The sequence below is a fragment of the Hippichthys cyanospilos genome, chromosome 14, assembly GCF_059441005.1.
Source record: "Hippichthys cyanospilos isolate Australia breed blue-spotted pipefish chromosome 14, RoL_Hcya_1.0, whole genome shotgun sequence".
NCBI lineage: Eukaryota > Metazoa > Chordata > Actinopteri > Syngnathiformes > Syngnathidae > Hippichthys > Hippichthys cyanospilos.
The window spans coordinates 3,062,042-3,084,189 of NC_142382.1; the positions used below are offsets into that span (position 1 = coordinate 3,062,042).

Here is a 22,148-nt window from a genome sequence, read left to right on the forward strand (position 1 = left end):
ACGGTCCCGCCCCTGCACTTCCTTTTTTTTCAACTAAATAACAAAGCAAAATAAACAGCAGTAACTAGTTCTTTTAAAAAACATTCAAATAGTGATTTATTCACATGATATTGTACGTTTTTTAAGTTCTATTTTAACCGAAGCAATAAAGGTGAACGAGAAAATGACATACATAAACTATACTCTATTGGCATGCGTTCAGTAAGACGAAGCATGCAAAAAAAAAAAGTGTTTTCAACCTCAGAGTCCTTTTAAGTTCCAGCAACACAAAAGAAAAATCCCTGAATGTGGATTCCAAACACTGTCAAGAACAACAGCACATGTCTGTACTTAAATTAAGAGCAACACTGACACTGACAGGCTTTCTTTTACCGTTCCCCAAAAATATCAGGACGGTCTTCTCAATGTGAAGATTGACGGTAAAAAGACTTTGCCCAAAAGTGTTATCCCCCCCCCCATCCATCATAATGCTGTGCGGTTCAGTGCTTGACACTCTGTACGTCCTTGGCGGTAACACTCGTCACGCGCGGTCCAGTCGGTGTGCTTCCCGTCACAGCCCGGCCGCCGCCTATTTATGCGGCAAGAGCCGAGTTTCCAGTGCCCTACTAAGTCGACGTTGACTGCGGAAGTTTTTCCTCCTCAGTTGGGGGCGCGATGCTGCTCCAGTTGCTGCTGGTCAAACTTGGAAATCAGCTTCTTGATGTGGGCTAGCTTGTTGTGGAGGTACTGGCAACGCAAGCGATCCTGGCTATAGTTGGGGTTGGACTGGTGAAAACAAAAACAAAACAAAACAAAAAAAAAATGAGAGAGACAGAAAAAGATAGATGGAAGCGTGGATGGATGGATGGATGCTAGACAGATAGATGAGACAGGGAGGCACAATAATGAGGAAAGAGAGAAAGACAGATTGAGAGAGAGAGAGAGAACGAATGAGCGAGAGACAGAGAGCGAGCGAGCGAGAGAGAGACAGACACTTGTATATCAGACGGAAATGCGGACGTGTACGAAAACTAAATACCGTAATTCCCCAAATATAAGACGCACTTCTTTTCACAAAAGTATAGGTGCGCCCTATAATTTTTTTTTTTTTGAGTTTGGACGGACAGATGCGCCTTTTCAAATCGGTCGTATTCTTACTTTCAATATTCGCCGTAACGGGACCAGCTCGAGGGCGGACGCCAGTTGGCTGTTGGCAGCCAGTGCCTGCTGCAGCGATCGTGAGCTGAGGTTACATTATTGAAAACAAAAGAAGCGAGCGGACTGAACCAACATCCGAGTCCATCCTTGTTGACATGCAGGAATACTACTAAAACATAGAGGATCATGTAAAAGCCATGTCTCCGGCTGTTTCAATTAAGAACAGCGCCTGTTAGAAAACACGGAAAGGAATTCCTTTTGACTCGATTATTAATTGTGTTTTTTGGGCAATTTCGGGTATTGTTAAAAGGAACTCGCGCCGCGTGGAAACGAGGAAAAGGAAAAGCACCTGCTTCGAGTGCATTCGACGGTACAATGGCGAAATGGTACCATACAAAATACCAGAATTTGCTCCTAAAATTGCGAGTCCATCCTATACACGGGTGCGTCCGATAATCGGGGAATTGGGGTACTTCTAAAACGGCCAACCTTTTTTATTTGCCGATAATCCTGGACGATCTGATTGTGAATAGTCTGCAAGAAAGACGACATCAGTTGAATGACCCGACGGTATCTTATTGGCTAGCGTCCTGTCGTAGCGCCACCTGTGTCTCACCTTGTATTTGTGCGAGTCGCGGTGGAGCTGCTTGAGTTGCGCGTCCAGCTCCATGAACTGGCGGGTGACGCCGTCGATGCGGGCGTGCAGGTCTCGGTACTCGCTGTACTCCTGGTTGAACTCCTCTTTGTAGCGCTGGCGCTGGGCGGGGCCGCTGATCTCAGAGTAGGTTCTGCACGCGTGGCCGCAACAGAAAAGACGTTAGGAAATCTCGGGCCTTTTAGTTTGAATTTTACGCCGGCACAAACTGCAAGAACAACTGTTGTTTTTTTGTTGTTGTTGTTTTTAATCCCCTTGCGGTATTGTGCTACAAATTATGGACATTTTCAGGGTTTTTTTCCGATGATATCATAAAAGAATCAATGGGGAATGAACACAAGGGAGCTGAAATTTCTAGCAGATGATTAAAACCTGTAACATTTCAAAATGCGACGATTCTGACGTTTCTCTGCGATTGCAGCTAGACGTGTGAGATTTTGTGTACAAATATAATCATTGTCCAAATTGTGTACCATATAAAACCATTATGATTCCATTTGAATAGGATTTGTGACATTGATTTTCCTGTCATTCTTGCAACGTTCCATTGAGCGGCGGTCAATTTATGTCAGCAAACAGAAAATTCATCTACTCACGCTAAATAATCCGTGTTCTGCTCGCTTGCTTGAAGGCCATCGGAGTCAAATGTCACATAGCCAGAATCTGTCAACAAAGTTGCATGGGTTTAAAACAAACAAACAAACAAAAACCACATGAAAATATAAACAAGAACTTTAAAAGTTTTTTTTTTTTTTTGCTTGTCAAAGATTGACTAATTTGTGGAAATGAGAACACTGGAGGTTCAAAAACGGAGACCAATAACAATCGGGATTTCTGGCCACCAAATCCCTGCGTCCATTAGAAGGAAAATTGGCATCAGAGAAAAAAAACAAACAAACAAAAAAAAAAACTATGATGCTCACCAGTGGGGTCCACAGCAAGCTGAGCGCTTAGATCAGTTGAAGCGGCCTCTGTTTTCCTGTCTTTGCTGCCTCGATTCTTCTCCTCCTTCTGAAGTCACACAAGGGAAATAAAGGCTCGGCTTGTGAATGTCACATGACCAAACTTTGAAAACAGGCGAGCCTTGATTGGTCGTTAACTGAGCAATTGTGACGCCATTTTCAGTCAAAAGCTAGTGGCATGCATAAAAATGGCTGGATTTTGCTGCTTAACATATTTCACGGATTCAATATAATTCCGAATTTCATGTTAAGACTTCTTTTTAAGTTTTTTAAGAGTCTAAACATTAAATTCCAGGTAAATACTTCATGGTATCTAACGACTTGGGAAAAAAAAAAAACAACAAAAAAACGTAAATATACGTCTTTGGCACTGAATGTTAAAATGCAAGCCATATTGCATAGAAGACTGATGACGTCCGTCATCCAAAAATTGAGTTGCACCTTATTTGTTTACATAGTAGCTCGTGAGGACCATTTCCCGTCTGTTACCCCAAATTCTACTCACCTGTTCTCTGTGTCTGCTCTTCTTCCTTTTAGCGGAGTTTCGAGGGCCGCTGGTCACCGGAGCCGTTTCCCGCCCGCAGGCCTCCGACAAGGAGTCCAAAAGTTTGCGGGGGTCCGGCGAATCCTCGGAGCGGACGTCGTCGCCCGGCGCGGCGGCGGCTTTGCGGGTCAAGTGCGATATCCTGGTTTTCTTGCTGGCCAGGGGGTCGGTGTATTCCTCGGCCGGGGCGGGTTTGGGCCGGTGCGCCGGCGACGAGTTGGGCGTGTCCCGAAGCGGGCTGACCTGGGTCTCGGGGATGGCGAGGAGGTTCTGTTGAGGCTGGAACAGTCTCCTGACAAGGATTCTTTTGAGGAGCTGCTGGTCTCCCGACGTATAACCGGGCCAGTCCTTCTGCAGCTCTTTGTACAAGCCGTCCTTCAGTACCATTGTGCTGTCCCTGCTATTAAGTTGCCCCACCTGTATGCATCAAAAAAATCATTAGCAGTTCACAATAGAAATGGCCAAAGTACGCTATTATTGATAAAATTCAGTTCAGAAACTTGGCTGGGACTAAACGGAACAGCCCTGGAATGGTACGAGAAAGGAGATATTTTATAAAGTTTTGAATCGGATTGAATGCGGGGTTCCTCAAGGGTCAATCCTTGGAACCCATTTTTATTCAGGCTAAATATGCTATTCATGGGTCTAATTCTTTACTATACAAATGTTGACATCTAGGGCCCAACCAATGTGGATTTTTTTTAAGGATTCAGATTTTTAGCAGAAAAAAATACAGATTTTCAATTAGTCAAAAGATGTATCGTTAGTAAAATAACGATTGTTTTATCCCAATGCAAGTTAAAGGGCATCAATTATACACAAACTTTCAATCCGTGGGACTAGCTATTCATCGGTAAATATATTGTTCAGAAAAAAAGTGTAAATATTATTTAATCTTTTTAAGCAAACTGTCACAAAGTTGTGTGAAGTAGTGGCATCAGGTCATTTTTTTTGCACAACTTCCTTGCATTTCTCACCAAAGCATTTCTTGTAAAAATGAAGATATGCCTTGTTTTGAGAGACAGGTCCACATATCAACAAATTCCATTATATATATGTAAGGCCATAATCAGGAGATTTATTTCGAAAAAGAAGAAGGTACTTGCATCATTGAGGACAGAGTCCAGCATGCTTTTATCAGGCGGCGTCAGCCCGTCCTTTTGGAGCCTGAGCAAGAGCTCTGGCTTCTTGTAGGGCCGGAGGGCCAGCAGGTGCAACACTCGCTCTCTGATTGGACGCTGTTGCACGCCACACCTCCCGTTGGATGCCGCCATGCATTTCCTGACCTTGGATGCGCCGCCGCCCGAGAGGAGCGACTTGGTGGGTTGCCGGGGTTTGGTCAGGCCAGCTAATGCCGGGGCGGGGGCGCGCACTGTCACTTTTTTGCCTGCGGGGGGCGACAGCAGAAGTCTTGTTGGAATTGTACGAAAATTCAACCATACCTAAAATCTATGCAGTGTTCCCCTGTTTATTGCAGAGGTGGCATTCCCCAAAATTGATAAAAATAGGGAACATGAACGTAGATAACGTTTGTCGCGCAAAGGCGCTTGTAAGTGTATATTGACGCCACAAGATGGCGACAAAGCAATAAAAATGAATATGCTCATACACAGGAAGAGATTGTTGCCGGCTGCGCATTTTTTCCCACGACCCATATTAAGCATTTTGGTTCCTTCCTGATTTATTGGGCAGACACTAAATCAGTACAAATTCAGAAAAATATTTTTGTATGCCTGTCTCTGGATGAAATCGTAAAGGTTCAGTGGTCAAAATGCATGCAAGTATGAGAAGGCAACTACTCCGAGAAAAAGCCAGAAAAACATTTTGCAATACTAATTCATGAAAAAAGCAAGTACGCATACCCTTCAAAAAGCGCAAACTTAAATCGCCTCTAGGGAAATAGAGCGGAGCGGCGTCCTACCTTGCTTGAAGCGACCCCCCTGCTTGATGACGATGGCCCCCCGGCTGCGGTTCTCCTCCTCGGCCTGCGCCATGCTCTGCAGGGCTTTGTCGTAGGAGTCGTCCGTGGCCCTCACCGTCATCTTCTTCTGGATCACGCCCAGACACGACAGCACCTGCGCCGAGCTATAAAACGCACACCGTGCTTTGTTATCAGCAAATCTTAATGTCGTGACAGGAACAGTATATAATTATTTTCAAATCAAGAGCAAATTAACTGGAACTTGAGCAAAACATTGCTAAATTGTGTTACGGTGAGTCCTTCTAAGGTAGCAAAATAACACATATTCATACCTTCTATTGAATATACGGTACCGCCCTCTCTTAGGTGGGACCAGCTAGTAAGGAAATGGGGCTACCAAAAATTAGATGGAAAGTTTTCAGTCAGTCATTCTTAGATGGGGTTATTTGTAGCCCTGTGAGACTATAACAAGCAGGAAGAGCACACTTTTCAAACTAAGAGCAAATTAATTGAAACATAACTCAACATATTGCTATATTGTCTAATAGTGTCTCCTTAGCAAAACATGGTATGACTTCACCTTGTTAAACTCGGTCACATTTCTCCGACAGAAACCGTACACCTTTCTTTTCAAATTAATAGCAAATTAATTGCAAGATTTTGTTGTAGTGTCTCTTTCGCAACTCATTGTATGCTTTTATTTCGTTAAATACTGTTACAATTCTCCAACAGGAACACTGCACTTTTCTTTTCAAACGAAGAGCAAATTAATTGGAGCATGACACATTTTGTTGTTTTGTTTTCATATCTATATATAGCAGGGTGCGTAGCCATCAAGGCGTTCTTTTGTCTCACCCGGATCCGACTTGGTGGATGCAGTCGAAGCTACCGTGCGGATTGTCGCGGGCGACGTTGGTGACGCCGAAGGAGAAGACCCTGCCATCGCCGCCGTTCTTGGAGCTGGGAATTGTGATTTTCTGAGTCGGGGGCAGAAATACGCAGAGAATTACAAAACCAGAAGCGTATAAATCAAACGATATTGGGAGGATCCTCTTACCCCCTGGTTCCCATTGAAACAGATGGTGGGAGGAGCTAATGAAGCCTGGAGGAGGAGAAGAAAAAAAACGTTCATCTTTTGATTTTCACCTTTCTACACAATCGGAAATGTAACATTAAATACAAGAAAATTCTTCAAATTGGAGAAAAACACTTGATGAAGCGAAGAACTCCTCCCGTCGCCGTGGTAACAGGACAGTGGAAAAGCCCAGCAGGAGATTAACTGTGCTTTCCATGTTATGGGTCAGAGGAAGCAGTAGAAGAAGTGTTTCAATAGAGGAAGTGAGTCAACTTCCTGTCTGAATGTAATCGACCAATGTTCTTTTTTTTACGGGTGCGTGTTTGATGACCTAAAAGCAAAAGTGTCTCAAGGACTCGCCCAACTTGAAGTTGTTTTTCTTTTTCTGGCGACGCCGCTCGAGTTCTTTATGCCATAAATGTCTGAAGTTGCTGTGTTCCAACAAGTTTATATTTATGTGTACATGCCAACAGACTATAAGTAATAAACGGGTCGAATGGAATATCATTTCATGTTCTCTAACCCATGCACTCTTAATTGAATCAGCTGGAGACACAAAAATTTTAACATGATTATCTCTGAAGGATGTACTCGAACGTTGGTTCAGTCCGCTTGCTTCTTTTATTGAAAATAAAGCCGTAAGAACCAAAGCCGCTATTTAGCTGCAATAGGCACAGGCTGCTAACAGCCAAATGACATCTGCCCAAATCTGTGCATCAAAACTCGGCTTATGAATCTTCTTTGAATGGCGTTGAATTAAGAAAAAAAATCTAATTGAAGTTTATTTTGAGCACATATAATTTTGTTTTTGGAAATAAAAATGCGTCTTATACTTTGAGAATTACGGTATTTACATTAAATTGGTTTAACCCTGAATCGAATTGAATTCCTTTTGCGGTAAAATGCATAACAATAACTTTGTAGCGCTAGCTAGATCTGTTTGTACTCAAGAGAAAAAGTTGAAAAAAAACCACTGAGGTACAAAGTAGAATAATCGTAGTACAAACGCAGGGAGTGTTAATAGAAAAGCAGAGCAAAATATATACGACGAAACTGCAGATGCGTGGAAAAAAATGCACCTTGCTGTGAGTAATGAAGTATTTGTACTTAGTTACTTCCTACCACTGCCTCTCTCGTCTGTTCTTTCCGCATTCTCTTATGTAACACGGAATTCCATTTTTAATTGAAATAGTGACTTTTATTGTTTGAAAATGTTAGCAAGACGGAGGCTAAAGGCGGCTAATTGAGTTAGCTTACCTTGTTGTGGTGGAGGTTGCTAATGGCTGTCGCCGCGCTGTCAGTTAGTTTGAGGTGAAACACCGAGATGTTCGCCAACGAGCCGCCGGACAGCCCGTAGCCGCGGTTCTCCTCCAGCATAGCCGCACGCAGCGAGGCCGCCCGCCTACCTGGCCGGCCGGTTGCTGCTTCCGAGTTCGGGGGTTAGACAAACGGACATTGGGCGAAGATGGGGGAAGACTGGAGAGGCGATAGGGGGGGAAAAAAATAAGAACGCTGCTTGTGGTCCCCCTTTTTTTCTCGCGCTCTCTTCTGGAGTACGTCGTGTGACGTCAACATGCTGAAGCGGGGCTCGATTGGTTCACGGGCGTAAATAAACGGTGACGTCGAGGATGACGTAAACACCCACTTCCTGTTTGGCTTCCCGCTTGCGCATTGGGGAATTTCTTCAACACCCCCCGGCTTTCGCCTGAACTTGGAATTTTTTCTTTATTACACGCTTGAGTTTTTTTTTGTAATGTTAATATGTTCACTTTCTAAATCATTACATTAACTTATTTCTTTTTAATCAAGAAGTTATAAAAAGTTCAACATAAAAGTCCCGCATTCTTTTATTTAATTGGGTAGGAAGGGAACTTTTTCTTCAGGCTTTTACCACGTCCCCTATTGCTCACTACCGTTCGTCTTCTCTGAATCAGAGCAAGAGTTCAACTGGATATTGTAGGCCCCAGGCAGCGAAACAAGGACAAGTTCAAACTGGCTGCTTGGGAGTCACATTCAACTCATATTCATTCCTCAACACAGACTTTCTGCCTTCAAATATGTTGAGGAAAATAGCTGGTGATGACTACGATCATATTTCATTCACACAAAACAAATAATGCAGTTGACGCTAGTGTGTTTCGATGTAAGAAATTAGAAATATTAAGCAAGTTTGAACGGTGATTCTTTTGCATACCGCTAGAGGGAGCCAGCGTTCCAAAAGTGTACAAACGTGAAAATTTTTAATAATTTAAAAAAGAAACACAAATAAATTATGTATATAAAAAATATGAAAAAATACAATTGGCGAAAACGACATAAACGTCACTGATAAAAAGCAGCTATTGTTCATGGCAAAAGGAGTGAAGTCATTTTATTTGTTTTTAATATGTATCTACAGCAAGGGGGCACAGGCAAAAATGACTGACAAATTAATGAAAACAAAAAAACAAAACAGGTATTTTTCACCTGCCCTTGATAACATTTTTTTTGCACTGAAAGAAAATTTACAATGCAAAGAAACATACAAATAAGAAGAAACATCTTTATTTTTTTTTTTTTCTTTAAACTACACGAGACATTTAGGATGGGAAAACTATCCTAACATGAAACAAAGCAAAGCCCCCCGTGGACACAATGCCTCATCATATTCAATACTGCTAAATTAAAATAAAATAAACCGAGGAACTGAAACGAAACAGTCCTCAATTTCGTCCCCTGCACCCCCGTTTTTTGTTTTTGTTTTTTTTTCTTCTCAAATGTTACAGTATTTTACAACGGCACAATAAAAATACAGAGATGTTCATTGCTGTTGACAGAAATAATAAAAAGGGCAAGCCTGCACTTTGGGACAAGAGTATATGAAAAATCCTCAATTTAAAAAAAAAAAAAATCCTTCATAAGCTCAGAAGAAGGGATATGTATCAACAAAATGGCCTTCTTCTGTCCGATTCACAGTTACGATTGTGCGTGACGTTTCAATTTCAGGACCTCCGTTCTTTTTTTTTTTTTTTTTCTTCTTTTAAATAAACATTTGCCGAGTTTTCATTTAAAGTCGTAGAATGTGCACATCCTGCGCCCGAGTGCGCACACACACTGTTTCTATGATTTGAAATATCAAAACATGTCAATGATATCAAAACTGCATTGTACACTATTTACAAGAAAGAAAAAGAAAGATGAGAGCTCGACGTTAATAATAATCAGACAGAGGATGGCGTCCCTGCGTGGGCCCCACCAGGGGCAAAGTTGGTGTGGGGTGGGGTGGGGTGGGGAGGATGGGCATCCAAATTCTATTGTACTAATTGTTGTTGAATTATCAACTTAAAAAAAAAGGGGGGGGGGGCACGCTAGTCTAATCTATAGCCCATGTTGAGTATGTACAAAATACATTAAAAAAAACCTAGATGTGACCAGCTCATGCTTTTTTTTTGGGGGGGGCCATGAAAAGAGAAAAAAAAAAAGAGCGCATGGATGTTACTCCTCCCTGAGCAACACCCAGTGAAAAGTTGTCATTCAAAACCCCTTTTGTTGTTGAAGAACTATATGTGCATAAAAAAAAAGGAACACGTCTTGACAGGTGTCGTCAAAAAATATTTGGATTCACTGTTGACAAATGGTCAAACTAACAAAAAGAAAGAGAACCCCAGCATGGCAAAAAGTTGGTAAGGGGACCCCCCCCCCCCAAAAAAAAAAAAAGTTTCAGTACCTTGTAGGGTGGGTCTCGTGACATCACACAGAAGAGGACACAGTGCTGTCTAGATCTGCATATTTACACCGTTGCTACGAGTGGTGCAGCTAGAAGAGATTACCAATTACGAAAAGCAATGGAACCTTTCACACAGAGATCCTGCAAAATCACAGCATCAAAAAATTTGAATGAATACACCCCTTGCCTTTTTACACAGTGCAGGCAGGAGTAAAATGTAGAATGCTCTGCTGGAACTGGATGGAAAAAAAGGTCACATCAAATCGCTGTTGCAGCTGTGTGGGCTTTTACGCAGCAACACAGCATGATCCCCCCCCCCCAGAAAATTGATAGCTCAAATATATATATATATATATATATATATATATATATATATATATGTAAAAAATAAAAAAGGAAAAGGCCCGCAAAATTATCGCAACAACGTAAACATTTCTGGTTTTGGATTTCACACATAACCCAGAGAATGAAGGCTATTTACAGGATAAAGAATGCATCACAAAATTACACCAAACCAGATAAATAAATACTTCTTTGTCCCGCTTGTGCCACTTTGTGGGGTTATGCATGAAAGGCAAGGAAAATGAATGCCAATTTTTATATTTACAGTTACGATAAAGTTATTTTGCGGGGTCTCTGTGTGAAAGTGGCTTTTTTTAGGCTCAGAAGTCAACAAATGGGGAAAAATAGACCTGTGGATTACGCTGAAGCTGACAAAAGTTTGATAAAACTAAATAAATTTAGGTCAAAATGTATGGTAGAAAACAGGGCAGATTGAAAACAAATATTTGGGTCAAAATAGGTGGGGTAAACAAACAAAAAAAATCAGGTAAATCAGAAATACGTTGGCTTGCAAAAAAAAAAAAAAAAAAAAAAGGAGGTTGGGTGAAATACCTTTTTAAAAGTCCAATAATGGAGGGATAAAATTTTACCAGCAGGAAGCAGTGAGTTGACATCATATGTGTGTACATGATTAGGCCTTCTCTTGCAAAGTAATGTGCCTTTTGAATGAACAAAAGTAAAAGTTAGCATAGCGATAGTAATATAATTAACAACAATAATACAATAATAAAAATAGCAATGATACAATACATACACACAAAAGAGGAAAAAAAAAAACAGATCAGCACAACACCTCTGTTAAAAAAACGTAGAGGTCGGGAACGACACATTAAAATTATTTAAAAAAATAAAATAATAATAATAATAATTAAGTCCGATTGTGGATGAAGAGTCCATAGTGTCCTGGAGCATGTGTCACTGTCCTTATTCTCCGCGCTCACTGTCTCAAGTCCGAGAAGAGGCTCTTCCTGTTGACCTGATGCGACTTCCTGCCCGGCCCGGCGGCCATTTTGCATGCTCCTGGAGGACCCGTTTTTTTCGCCAGAGTCCGTGCGAGGTCCAAGGCCGCTCCGGAGGAGGACGTGGACGAGGGCTGCGGTTCACCCGAAGGGGAAGGTCGTGGTGTGGGACAGGAAGAGAAGGAAGAGGAGGGGGAGGCCCGATCCGAGGGTGAGGTAAGAATTGCGGGAAGGAGGGGGCACACAAAAAAAAAGGGTGTACAAAACAAGAGGGGGGGAAAATAACCCAAATAAAAAAGGAAAAATAATATCACACACTCATCGTCATGTTGGGAGAATACTGAAAAGAGAGAGGGGGAGGGGGAGGGGGGGGCAAAAATGAGTGGATGTGCATATTTTAAACACTAGGGGGCAATCACACCCAGCACTGAGATCTGCAACATGCTCCCGGCATACAGTCCAACTTCCAAAGCTACTGTACGGTAATAGACACTGTAGAATGAAAGTTAAGTTCTGCTAGCTAAAATGTCAATTGGCAACTTAGCCAAAATCAGTAAGGGACATCAGGAAAGGTAAGTGCTAGCTTTGCTAAGCTAGTTTAGATACACTAAGTGAGGCAAGGCAAGACAGGTTAGGTAAGAAGATAAGGCTAGCAGGTAGAGCAAGATAGTTTAGTACCCTGGGGGTACTTGAAGGAACTCCAGGGGGTACTCCGATTTGAAATTAAACAAACAAGCATGCAAAAATCCTTTAAGGATAATTATTGAATTGTTTTACGTTTCGGGAAATTATAAGATCATAAAACAAATTTTGTGTTCGGTAGGTTATTCAATTTCACGATTATAAAAACCCAGATTCTCCCCCATAATTGAATTGTTTGAGCAAACTTGTTACGTGCTTCCTCTCGTTACCTGTCAAGTTAATGATTTATTTTTGTGAACCGAGCTATGATCCCTTCTATGACCCCCAAAAGGACACTTGAATATTTTGATGTGGACAAATAATCATTTTAAGTATTTCTTTTTGAGAACAGGTCTGACACTATATCGATTTCTTTTTTAACAAATATTTATCAATAATTAAATTATTTCTTTTTGATAACAGCTCTCTTCTATGATCAAAACAGACCACTCTTTGTCGATTATTTTTTTGTGGAGCAATACAATTGACGTTTGAAAGGTTCTAAAGTCTAATAAATCAGAAATCGATTACGTTTTAAGCTTTTCTTAAAGAAAAAAAAAAAGATTTGCATCGGTTAAGGGGAGACATGCTGTATTGTACAATGACAGTAAATGACTAGTTTCTTAGCATCTTTAATCAATGACTGTTTGTTTTTTTTTTTCCTGGCAGTGTGTTGATGTTGGTAGGGATGTGAAGACAATAGCAACGCCGCCAAGAGTAAAGCTAGCTAGTTGTAACCACGGCTGTGAAGGCTAACTTGAAAATAAAGCGTATTACCGCCATTGCGTTGACATTCTTGCATAATTCTTAGTGTTTATTTTGAAGTTGGCAACACACTGTTGCCTTTTCCTTGGCAGTTCATGTTCAGCGCGGGTTTTTTTTTATTTGCAAAACCGATTTCTGGACACTATATCAATTCCGAATCGTAGTAAATGAGATTATTGATTAGTTTGTGATTTGATTTTTTGGGCACACCTCTAAAAGCTAAGATAAGGTATGTATGGGAATTAGCCAAGGTCAAGTCAAGCCAGTAGGTAAGATAAGGCTATGAAATTAAGGTAGCTAAGGTAAGATAAAGTCTGAAGTCATCATTCCCCCTTTGAACTGAGTGACGCTAAGAGTTTTTAGCATAGATGAATGGAAATGAGGTGTTGATCAGAACACATCACTGTTACAGGCGCACAACATGAATTTCTTGGTGATAAGTCATATTGCAATGCAAGCAGATGACATGTCTTTTTTTTTTTTTTTTTAAACTACTGCCTTTTAGAATGCGGGATTGCATGAAGTGAATTTTGGTAGCCAAAATAAAATCATTCCACTGCAAAGTCAAAAGTTTTGCGCAAAACATAATTGCCCCAATTTGACATCGGCTTGCATTGATGCACTGGTACGTCGGGGCAGCGTCAAGGTGAAGCCTTGGGGGTATGTGGTGAGGCTGCCACTTACACTTTCGCTTTGGAATGGGTTCAAAAAGTTGCCGCCCATTTCGCCGTCGTCTCGCGGCGTTCCGGGAGGGTTGTTCATGCCCCCCATGTTATTTGGGGAACTCTGGACAGAAACAAGCGAAGCAAACAATAAGACAAAAAAAAATAAAAAGACATACTAATGGAGAGATTGGGATTGAGTGGAGGAGTTATGAGGTAAATACGACTCCGATATTTTCCCTGTTACTGAATAACTGCTCCAAATATGGGTTTATGGCCTCGGTATCGACCCTGAAAAATAAACAGTCTACCTCTATTCTTAATACATCCAATATTTCGATGGAATGATCGGTAAAATAATTTGATTCCAAAAAATAGGAACTAGTGATAACCCTCCTACGTTTTGGAAGGTAAGCCATAGGTGTCAAATTCCAGTCCTCGAGGGCCGGCATCCTGCATGTTTTCCCGTTTTCTTTCCCCAACACACCCGATTCAAATGATTAGCTCATTAGCAAGCTCTGCAGGAGCTTCAAAATGATCCTTATCATTTGAATCGTGTGTTTTGGAGGGAAAAAGTTTGAAAACATGTAGGATACCGGCCCTCGAGGACTGGGGTTCATTAGCTTACCCGGTAAGCTAATGTTAGATAAATAAGGTAAGATAGGATAGGTTTTCCTAACAAAAGGAAGTAGGTAACTGGGTTTCACAAAGTAAACTGTGTTACTTAAGATAAGGTAAACTAGGTAAGGTAAGTACTAGGTAACGGAAGGCAATGTTAAGATTTGAAGTTGAAGTTACTCACCTTTGGCAAGCCGTCCATATCTCCGGACCCTGGGGGGAGCACGTGGCACTTGAGTCACAAAGCACACTTGACTAGCACACAAAAAGTAGGAGCATAGAAAACGCACCGAGCGATCCGTTCATGTGGTGCGGCTCCATGGCTCCCATGGCGCCCATCGGCCCGTCGGGTCCGGGTCCCATTGGGAACTGCCGCAAAGGGTGGAAAAGCAGACATTTGCCGTTAATGGTGAATTTCAGTCATAAACGGGCCGGTTAAGAGTCTCCTGTCCGGATATTGAGTATGCAGACCGCAAAATTTTGTTTCCGAAACGGAGTTGCTTCAAGTGCGAGCGCTCAAAATTCACGGGATGGGTTTCCTGTCAACGGGACATGTGCGGAATTGGCACTTACGTTAGGTCTGTTGCCTCCCGGTCCAATGGGATTCATCATAGTGTAAATGTTTTCACTGGAGTTGGTGGAATCTGAGAAAAGCCAACAGGAAGAGCTCAGTTAAGCGCTCGCATTGACCAAATAATGACGGGCGTGCGCGGTGAGGGGAGTGGGGAAGATGAAGGGGGTGGGGGCGGGGTTCTTAAGTACGTGACGCACCACCTGGGCTGGGCATGATGGGAGTTCCGGGTGGTCCGCCGCCACCTGGGGGGCCCTGAGAGGAAGCAGAACGAGGTTATAATTTGTAATCCGTCAGAGGACAGATATATGATGTAACCTCAGAAAGGAAGCGCGTTCCGTTGCGTCGAGCTTTTTGACTTCCCGGTTGCTTTAATGCCGTAATTATGTTATTATACATACGTTTGTGAAATTAGGCATTAAAAATAATTAAACAAAAGGTATGTGTAAACGGCTACACGATGAAACGGATTTTCAGAATTTAAACTAGATTTTAGTCTTTCATACTCGAGAAATGAGACTAAATGGGAATATTTATTAATACTACTATAAGCCCAAGAGGAAAATTCTTAACTTCTCTACACATAGGCTGAGATCGTTTTTCAGGAACAAAATCAGTATCTAGTATTAGTACTCAATGAGCATATAACCAATATTTGGAGCTGATAAGTCATTTTCAATAAAAAGGAAAATGTCGGCATCAAAATTTAAAATGAATAAATACAAACTTCAGCTCATAAACTTAATGTTTGTTAAATCACTTTTAAGATTAGATTTTTTTTTAATTAAATTTTCAAAATTAATTTTAAACAATGTACATTTATGTTGTAAAAACTAATAAAAAGTTCAAGCCCATCAGCATGTCTTGAAAAGTTACATAAAAACTTAACCAAGTAAATCATTTATTATAGTTTTTCACAGTTACATAAAAACTTAACAGAGTAAATAATTTATTATAGTTTTTTTTTACAGAAAATAAAGTTCGCTATAACTTGGAAAAAAAAGAGAAATGCTCAAATTTCCCTTGTTTGTTTTCAACTAAAACAAAAGGTTATATGGTTCACTGAAAATTTATAGCATGTACATCGTTATATACTGAAAATGTAACTTCAATTGTTTTATTATCGGCCATCAGATTTTAAGTGGCTTGTGTCGATATTCGTTACAATGCCAAATATCAGGCCGATAATCACATACCGTATCCCTAAACTGGCACCATAAAAGCTTGACCGAGTGTATATACTTTGTTTTGAAGTAGCGTATCCTTTTTTTCCTCAACTCACCACGTAATTGCCTGGAGATGAAGAAGAGTACGCTATCTGCGGAGAGAAACAAAGCATCACATCTCGGTCGGGGCGACCATTAAGACCATCAAGAGCCGAGTAATACGCGGCGACGCTCGTGCTCATTCACAGCAGAAACGTAAACGTGGATGACTTACTGAGTTGGCGTTAGGCCCTGGCCATGGCCCTCTTCCTCCTGGACCCCTGCGGAGACAACGTGGATCATCACAAACATGATCACCACAATCAGAACGAGCATAGAAAGGACGTGACCGTACATGTTCATTCCTGGCATGGGGCCGCCCATGGAGTTGGGTGGTGGTCTCATACCCCCGTAATTCTGGAAGATGGAAGAGAAAAGGACGCGTTTCATATGGTAAATGATCATAGCGGGTATTGCGGTGCCTCGAGAAAGAAGACTAATTTGTTTCGTTTTGGCATCATGGTAATTCAGCATTTCATTTAATTTCATTGTGCATCTCCTGTTCTAGTTACTTCCTGTTACAGCTGAACTCCTTTAACATCGCAAAGAAACATAGAGGAGAGTCGCCGGTACAAAGACAGACATTTAGATACATTTACTTTAAAAAGTTGCTCGACTGCTCATTGAGAAAGGAAACATTTTACCGGAAAAGATTCATATTAAAGGATCAACTAAAGCTATTGGCAACAGGCCTTGAAGCAAAACATTTATTTGATGATTTTATCTTATTTATTAAGATCTGACCCCCGGGCCTCGAGTTTGACACTTGTGCTATGTAGCAATATATTGCCGAAATATTTCTCCTAAAAATCGCACAGAATTACTGAGCGGTTTGTTTGGATATTTTATTCATTCATTAATACTGTACACACTATCGGACAAATAGATTAATGAATGCAAATCAAATGAATCCAATGACATGCATGATAGAGGGTTTTAATCTGGGCTGCACATAATTTTGGAGTGGCTCTTAAATAAGTGCTGTCGTGTGGTTCCAAACCCGAAAAAACTTGAAAATCGCGCGACATATCTCTAGATGCGTGTGGGTGTGACAGCGGTACCTGTGGGCCCATGGCCATTCCTCGAGGAGGGTTCATCCTCATCGGGCCGCCCATGTTGGGATGCCCTGAAAGGAAAACCCCAAAAGCTCGCATTAATTCCGTAGATGGCTGGTCTCCTAAAGTCTAACTGAGACACGTGACAGACTAGGCTGCTGCGTCCTAATCCCATTAGTTCGAAACCCTGTGGCTGTAATCTCCAGACGGGATCTCCACAGACCTCTGTCGTCCTGGGCCAGACTCACTAACGTCGAGGGTAAAGTGATTGTGAATAAATAGGGGTCTCAACGTTGTGTATTATTTTAGAATATTTACCCTCTTTTTTTTTTTTTTACTCACTGAATTATTTTACAGCAATACTTTGCAATGCATTTTTGTTCTAATTTACGCTTTCAATTTCAGAAATGACCACTGTACGCTAGAGATTCTTCTTGTCATTTTTGAAATATAATTTTCATATTTTACTTTTAACATTTTTTCTTGATTTTTTTTTTCCAGTTAAGATTTTTTTGCCATCCACTTTATGTACAGCAACTGTGGCTTCAAAAAGGCAACATATGAATCAAAAAATAAGTTATTTTTTTATTATGTTTAAAACGTTTTCTTTTTTAATTTATGTCTTTCCAACATTGTTTTGTAAATCTACTACTACTGTTTTACTACTTCGAATTAAAAAAAGTTGTACAGAATGAGATGGTTTATTTTTTGTTTTTATTAATTACATTGCTATATTTTCATTACATGTAATATTAACATTTACTTTACTTGTATTTTACTTTTAGTATGTTTTAAATTATTATTTCTTATTATAGTTTCCTCTTTTTAATATTTGTCATCTTTTATTTTCCCTACAAATCACTGCAGACGTAAAGTCTATTAACAAAAAGAAAAACGAAATCCAAAGTAGATGACATGAATGGGTACCAAAAGGGCAAACTCCAATATTTTGTGATAAAACAAAGAGGCTAAGAAAACAATTTGAATGGAATTGAACCCAAGGTATTTTTTTTTCCTTTTAAGAGAAACACCGTACCTTGCGGTCGAGTTGGGTCCAAACTGTTTGGCAGAAGGGGCTGCGATCCCGGGATTCCGCCTGGAGGCTGAACATGGACAAATAACGCTATAACTGATAGGTATGATCAGCTCCAAGCGGAGTAAGAAAAGGGGCGTGCTTTGTACCTGATTTGGCATTCGGAGCGCGGGGCGCGGTCCGCCCGGGTACCGCGGCGACATGAAAGGCTGCAAAAAGAGCCAAAGCGTGAGAATTGAGACGGACGTTAGCGCCGGGGACGCACAGATGAGGCGGATGACGTGCAAAGCCACACATCTCCCTGCTCTCGCCGCGGTCGGCGTAAGGCGACACGGCCCGCGGTCGCGCCGGTTAGACGCAAACGCTTCGAGGCCAACAACAACAACCGAGGAAGCGCGTACCGACTCGGGTAACCAGAAACGGCGACGACGAGGATTTCGGGCTCGGGCTTGGAATTAGCAACCTCGCTGGCTAACCCCAATTCTGATTTTTTTGTTTAGGAGCAGAGTTGAAGTCAGGATGTGAGCGCATGCTTGGTCCCTTGTTTTATTCATAAGCTGCGAGAAAAAGCAAGCAGAGCGGAGGTGTGTGTGTGTGTGTGTATGCGCTAAGAGCAGCAGGGGGAGATAAGTGCACAACCCCCCATGCAGCTCCAGGGGAGGGGCGAGAAGCGAATAATTTATCCCACACAGGAACACCCGATGCCGGGCAGTGCGAAGGAGGGCCACGGCCTGCCGTCTCCTGGACGTTCTCCTAATTGTGACCGAGGGCGTTAGGATTATGGTTTTCGAACTAGAACCAGACCGATGGGCCTGAGATTGATCGGGAGGGGGGCGGGGCTTGTATTTGGGTGGGCTTTTAGAGGGAATGAAAGGAAGAAAGGGTTGCTGGCGAGTGAGTGTTTGCCTCTTACCTGGCCGTGGGGTCCCATCATGGGGTTGCTTGGGTTGTGTGTGGGGGGCTGTGCGTGGGGGGACTGCTGAGAGCCGGGTGGTCCCTTTAAGAAAGAAGAAAGGTGGGGGGGGGGGGGGGTGTTACACCTGGAGCAAGCGCTCCTTCTTAATCAAAGGATGACCAGCTTGTGAAATTGACTTCTGCTGTTCAAGATGCATTGTGGGATACATTGAGGGAACTCGATAGGAAGATCATGATTGCTCACTACGCTACTCCAGCACCGCTACACGACGGCAGGCTCGCTATTCAGAATAGCGTAGGTATGTCCGGAACAGGATTAGGGCCAGTGAAGATGAAAACAATATAGCAGTATTCTCAGTTTGATCTCAGAATTCTAACTTTATTCTCAGTCTTCTAACTTTAAAGTGAAAATCCAGACTTTATTCCAAAATTCCCAATGTATATATTCTCAAAATTCTCACTTTAAAAGTGAGAATCCTGACTTCATTCTCAGGATTCTGTTCTCAGACTTGCACTTTGATAAGTGTGTATAAAAATAATAGTGTTGATTACAGAATAAAGTCAGAATCCTAAGAATAAAGAAAGTATTCTGACTTTACAGTCAAAATTTATATATTCACTATTAATTCTGACTGAATTCTTAGAGTAAAGTCAAAATTCTCAGTTTATTCTCAGAATTTGGACTTGAATTTCGGTTTCAGTCAATTTTTGAGAATTCTGAGAATAAACTTGCAAATCTGAGAATAAAGAATTCATCGTGATTTGAACTCATCAACTGCCACCCCAGTCAAAATAGATCTTCGTCAATGGTAGTGAATATTCATCAAAATTCTCACTTTAAAGTGACATTTCTGATTTTAAAGCGAGAATTCTGAGAGTAAAGATGTCCTGCCAACCTATTTTTCCCCGATCACTCCATTAAAATGTAAGGTTATGATTTTTAACATATTCATAAAAGTCCGCAAATTGACACCTTATTTCCAACTCGAAACAATAGACTAAAATTTTAGCGCCGTAAAATGTTCCTCGGCATCGTGAAATTGAATATAGTGACATACGAGTAGATGATCGCGTGTCTCAAGGATGAGCCCGAGATTTCGGATATTTCCTCAAGTACGAAATACTGTTGCGTGAAACACGCAAATGGGACCATTTGCTTGACGTGTCGCATCATCGCGGGGAAAATGCCCGCGACATTGAGACTAAGTCACCTCCCGACTGCAACCAGAAAACGTGGAAAACAAGCGAGGCTCCCTGTCAAAACAAGTCCCTTCAACAGAACACACACGCAGACCCTCGCTACACCGCCACGTTATAAATAGCTCTCTCATTCCTTACTCTCTCGCTCCCTCGCTCACTTATGCAATCATTAGCCTCCGCGCCTTGCATACAGCACCAAAACAATAGTGGCGGGTGGGTGACAGCCAGTCCAGGTGGAGGTGATCTTTCACATTTCTCATGCCTCCGTCCCTCCCCGCTACCTTATCGCGTTCGGGCCAAATGCCAAAGCTGTCCATCACGGCGTCGCGCGCAGCGTTCTCGCTGATGAACGGCGGTGTAGCTATGATGCGGTGATGCGAGCCCCCTCTCAGCATCGCAGAGGCAGGGATGGAAGATGGAGTGGGAGAGGACACGCGTGTGAGCGGGGGAATGAATGCTGAGATGTCATGAAAGGGATCCAAACAGTGTTGGGGGCAAGGACAGGGTGTTATGGATTGGAAATAAAAGTTCAGATTTTGTTTTTCTCCGCAAAAGAAAAAAAAGACTGCTCAAAACAAGTCTTGTTTTATGAGCCATTATTGTAATTTTGCTTTTTAATTCTAAACCTCAAACAAGCTTTTGAAAGGTTTTTTTTTTAACTTCCATAGAAATATTAGAAATTGGTCATATTTTTATTTTTTGGTGGGACATTGGGACTAGGCTGAACAGCAGTTAGCAAAGATCAGCGTAGAACTGAGGGAAGGGAAAAAAACAAACTGAATTCTCCCAAATTCTGCAGAAAATGCTGATAAAAATCCAATATATGTGTAATAACAGGAAAAAAAATTCAAATCTGCAAACGATTGCTGAATCTATATCTATCTATCTATAATGTATACAAGACACATTTTGACTTGATGCTGAATTTAAAAAAAATGCTGTATGTCCCAAGAGGAAAGTCATCTTATTCCCAGAAGAATAAATGGCATTATTGTAAACTGTATGAGAAATTATTTCAACTATTTTATGGAAATAAAGACGGTTCTAATAATTTTGTGCTATTGTTGTTGATGTTCCAATAATTCATTACTACTACAGTAAGATTTTATTTTTAAGAACAATACTGTATGTAATGCTGTGAGAAAAACAACATTAAAATAACTGCTTGATAATACATTTTAAGAAGCTTAAGCAAGCGTGTGAACAAAACGGAATGATTTAAACTCGATTAGTGCAATTTTCCTTAAATTGAAAACTTTTCTTTTGCACTATTACAACTCAATTCAGATTTTTCATTGTGGATCTAAATATGACTAAGAATCTCACGTTCAAAGAATAAGTGGGGCAAAAGAGAGACGACTGGACGTAGAGATGATTGATTGATTGATTGACTGACTGATTGATTGATTGATAGGGGAATTTGATCGACAGCTTGGTTGTGGCTGGTCAATACCTGGAAAAAGCCCGGAGGCATGGGACCGCCTGGCATGGCGTCGTTGGGGGGCATGTTGCCCATCACCGGGCTGGGCGCTGCTGCCGCGCTCTGGAAAAACAAACAAAAACAATGGCAAGCATTCAACGGGATGTTTCAAATAGCGATGCAAAGGGTGCAATGGTCACCAATTTGCTGAAGGGGGCAGTGTCCCCCACCTTGGCCCAGGTTTCCTCTCAGCAGATTACGTTTAATGGTTAATTCGGAAAAGTGTGTTCAATTACCGCCTTTAAGGCATTACCTAAAGAGCAGAATGTAAAGGCGTCATCTATATTTTTATGCTGACAAATTAGGAGAGTGTTCAAGGAGAACTTGCCACTAAAAAAAAAAAAAAAAAAAAAATCTGGCTGGCCAGTGTCCTTCGGCTGCACTACTCCAGTGTTAACAGTCACCTTTAACTATGGCTTAGTTGATTTTCATTTTTTGAGATGATTTGTTTGGGGTTTGGAATCCTTATCATGCTGGTGCCCCATTAAACGTCACTACAGCAGTGAGTGATCGATGTTGGACACATTTCACCGCGTACGCTTCTAAAGTGCAATTATTTTGAATAAATGGTCACTTATTAGCTATTATGTTTACGTAGGTAC

The 22,148-nt window shown here is 41.4% G+C and overlaps 2 protein-coding genes across 7 annotated transcripts in view; both read right to left on the reverse strand.

Annotated features, from left to right (window-relative positions):
- Positions 1–68: 68 nt before the first annotated feature.
- On the reverse strand, positions 69–7,861 carry LOC148412532 (RNA polymerase II elongation factor ELL-like). 2 transcript variants are annotated; one of them, XM_088433519.1, is made up of 11 exons: positions 7,552–7,861; positions 6,277–6,321; positions 6,075–6,196; positions 5,220–5,383; positions 4,405–4,685; positions 3,260–3,715; positions 2,716–2,803; positions 2,389–2,455; positions 1,754–1,925; positions 1,627–1,671; positions 69–765 (listed from the first exon to the last, which is right to left on the reverse strand). In XM_088433519.1, the coding sequence occupies exons 1-11, from the start codon at positions 7,669–7,671 to the stop codon at positions 640–642; spliced, it is 1,686 nt and encodes a 561-aa protein (XP_088289645.1). In that variant the 5' UTR covers positions 7,672–7,861; the 3' UTR covers positions 69–639. The 2 variants fall into 2 exon arrangements, with proteins under 2 accessions (XP_088289645.1, XP_088289644.1); XM_088433518.1 differs by having other exon boundaries at positions 69–851.
- A 775-nt stretch (positions 7,862–8,636) lies between these two features.
- The window catches only part of LOC148412533 (single-stranded DNA-binding protein 3), a 34,633-nt gene continuing 21,121 nt past the window's right edge, over positions 8,637–22,148 (reverse strand). Inside the window, exons 5-18 of one of the 5 annotated variants that reach the window (XM_088432991.1) lie at positions 21,520–21,609; positions 18,865–18,948; positions 18,101–18,160; positions 17,955–18,021; positions 16,925–16,989; positions 16,159–16,220; positions 16,039–16,084; positions 15,881–15,916; positions 14,802–14,853; positions 14,601–14,671; positions 14,318–14,396; positions 14,212–14,240; positions 13,432–13,533; positions 8,637–11,435 (exon numbers count right to left, since the gene is read on the reverse strand). In XM_088432991.1, coding sequence (XP_088289117.1) covers positions 11,280–11,435; positions 13,432–13,533; positions 14,212–14,240; positions 14,318–14,396; positions 14,601–14,671; positions 14,802–14,853; positions 15,881–15,916; positions 16,039–16,084; positions 16,159–16,220; positions 16,925–16,989; positions 17,955–18,021; positions 18,101–18,160; positions 18,865–18,948; positions 21,520–21,609 — 999 coding nt within the window. In that variant the 3' untranslated portion in view covers positions 8,637–11,279. Of the gene's footprint in view, positions 11,436–11,464; positions 11,642–13,431; positions 13,534–14,211; positions 14,241–14,317; positions 14,397–14,600; positions 14,672–14,798; positions 14,854–15,880; positions 15,917–16,038; positions 16,085–16,158; positions 16,221–16,924; positions 16,990–17,954; positions 18,022–18,100; positions 18,161–18,864; positions 18,949–21,519; positions 21,610–22,148 lie in introns of those variants that run through there. The other 4 variants (XM_088432990.1, XM_088432993.1, XM_088432992.1 and 1 more) reach the window with 4 other exon arrangements.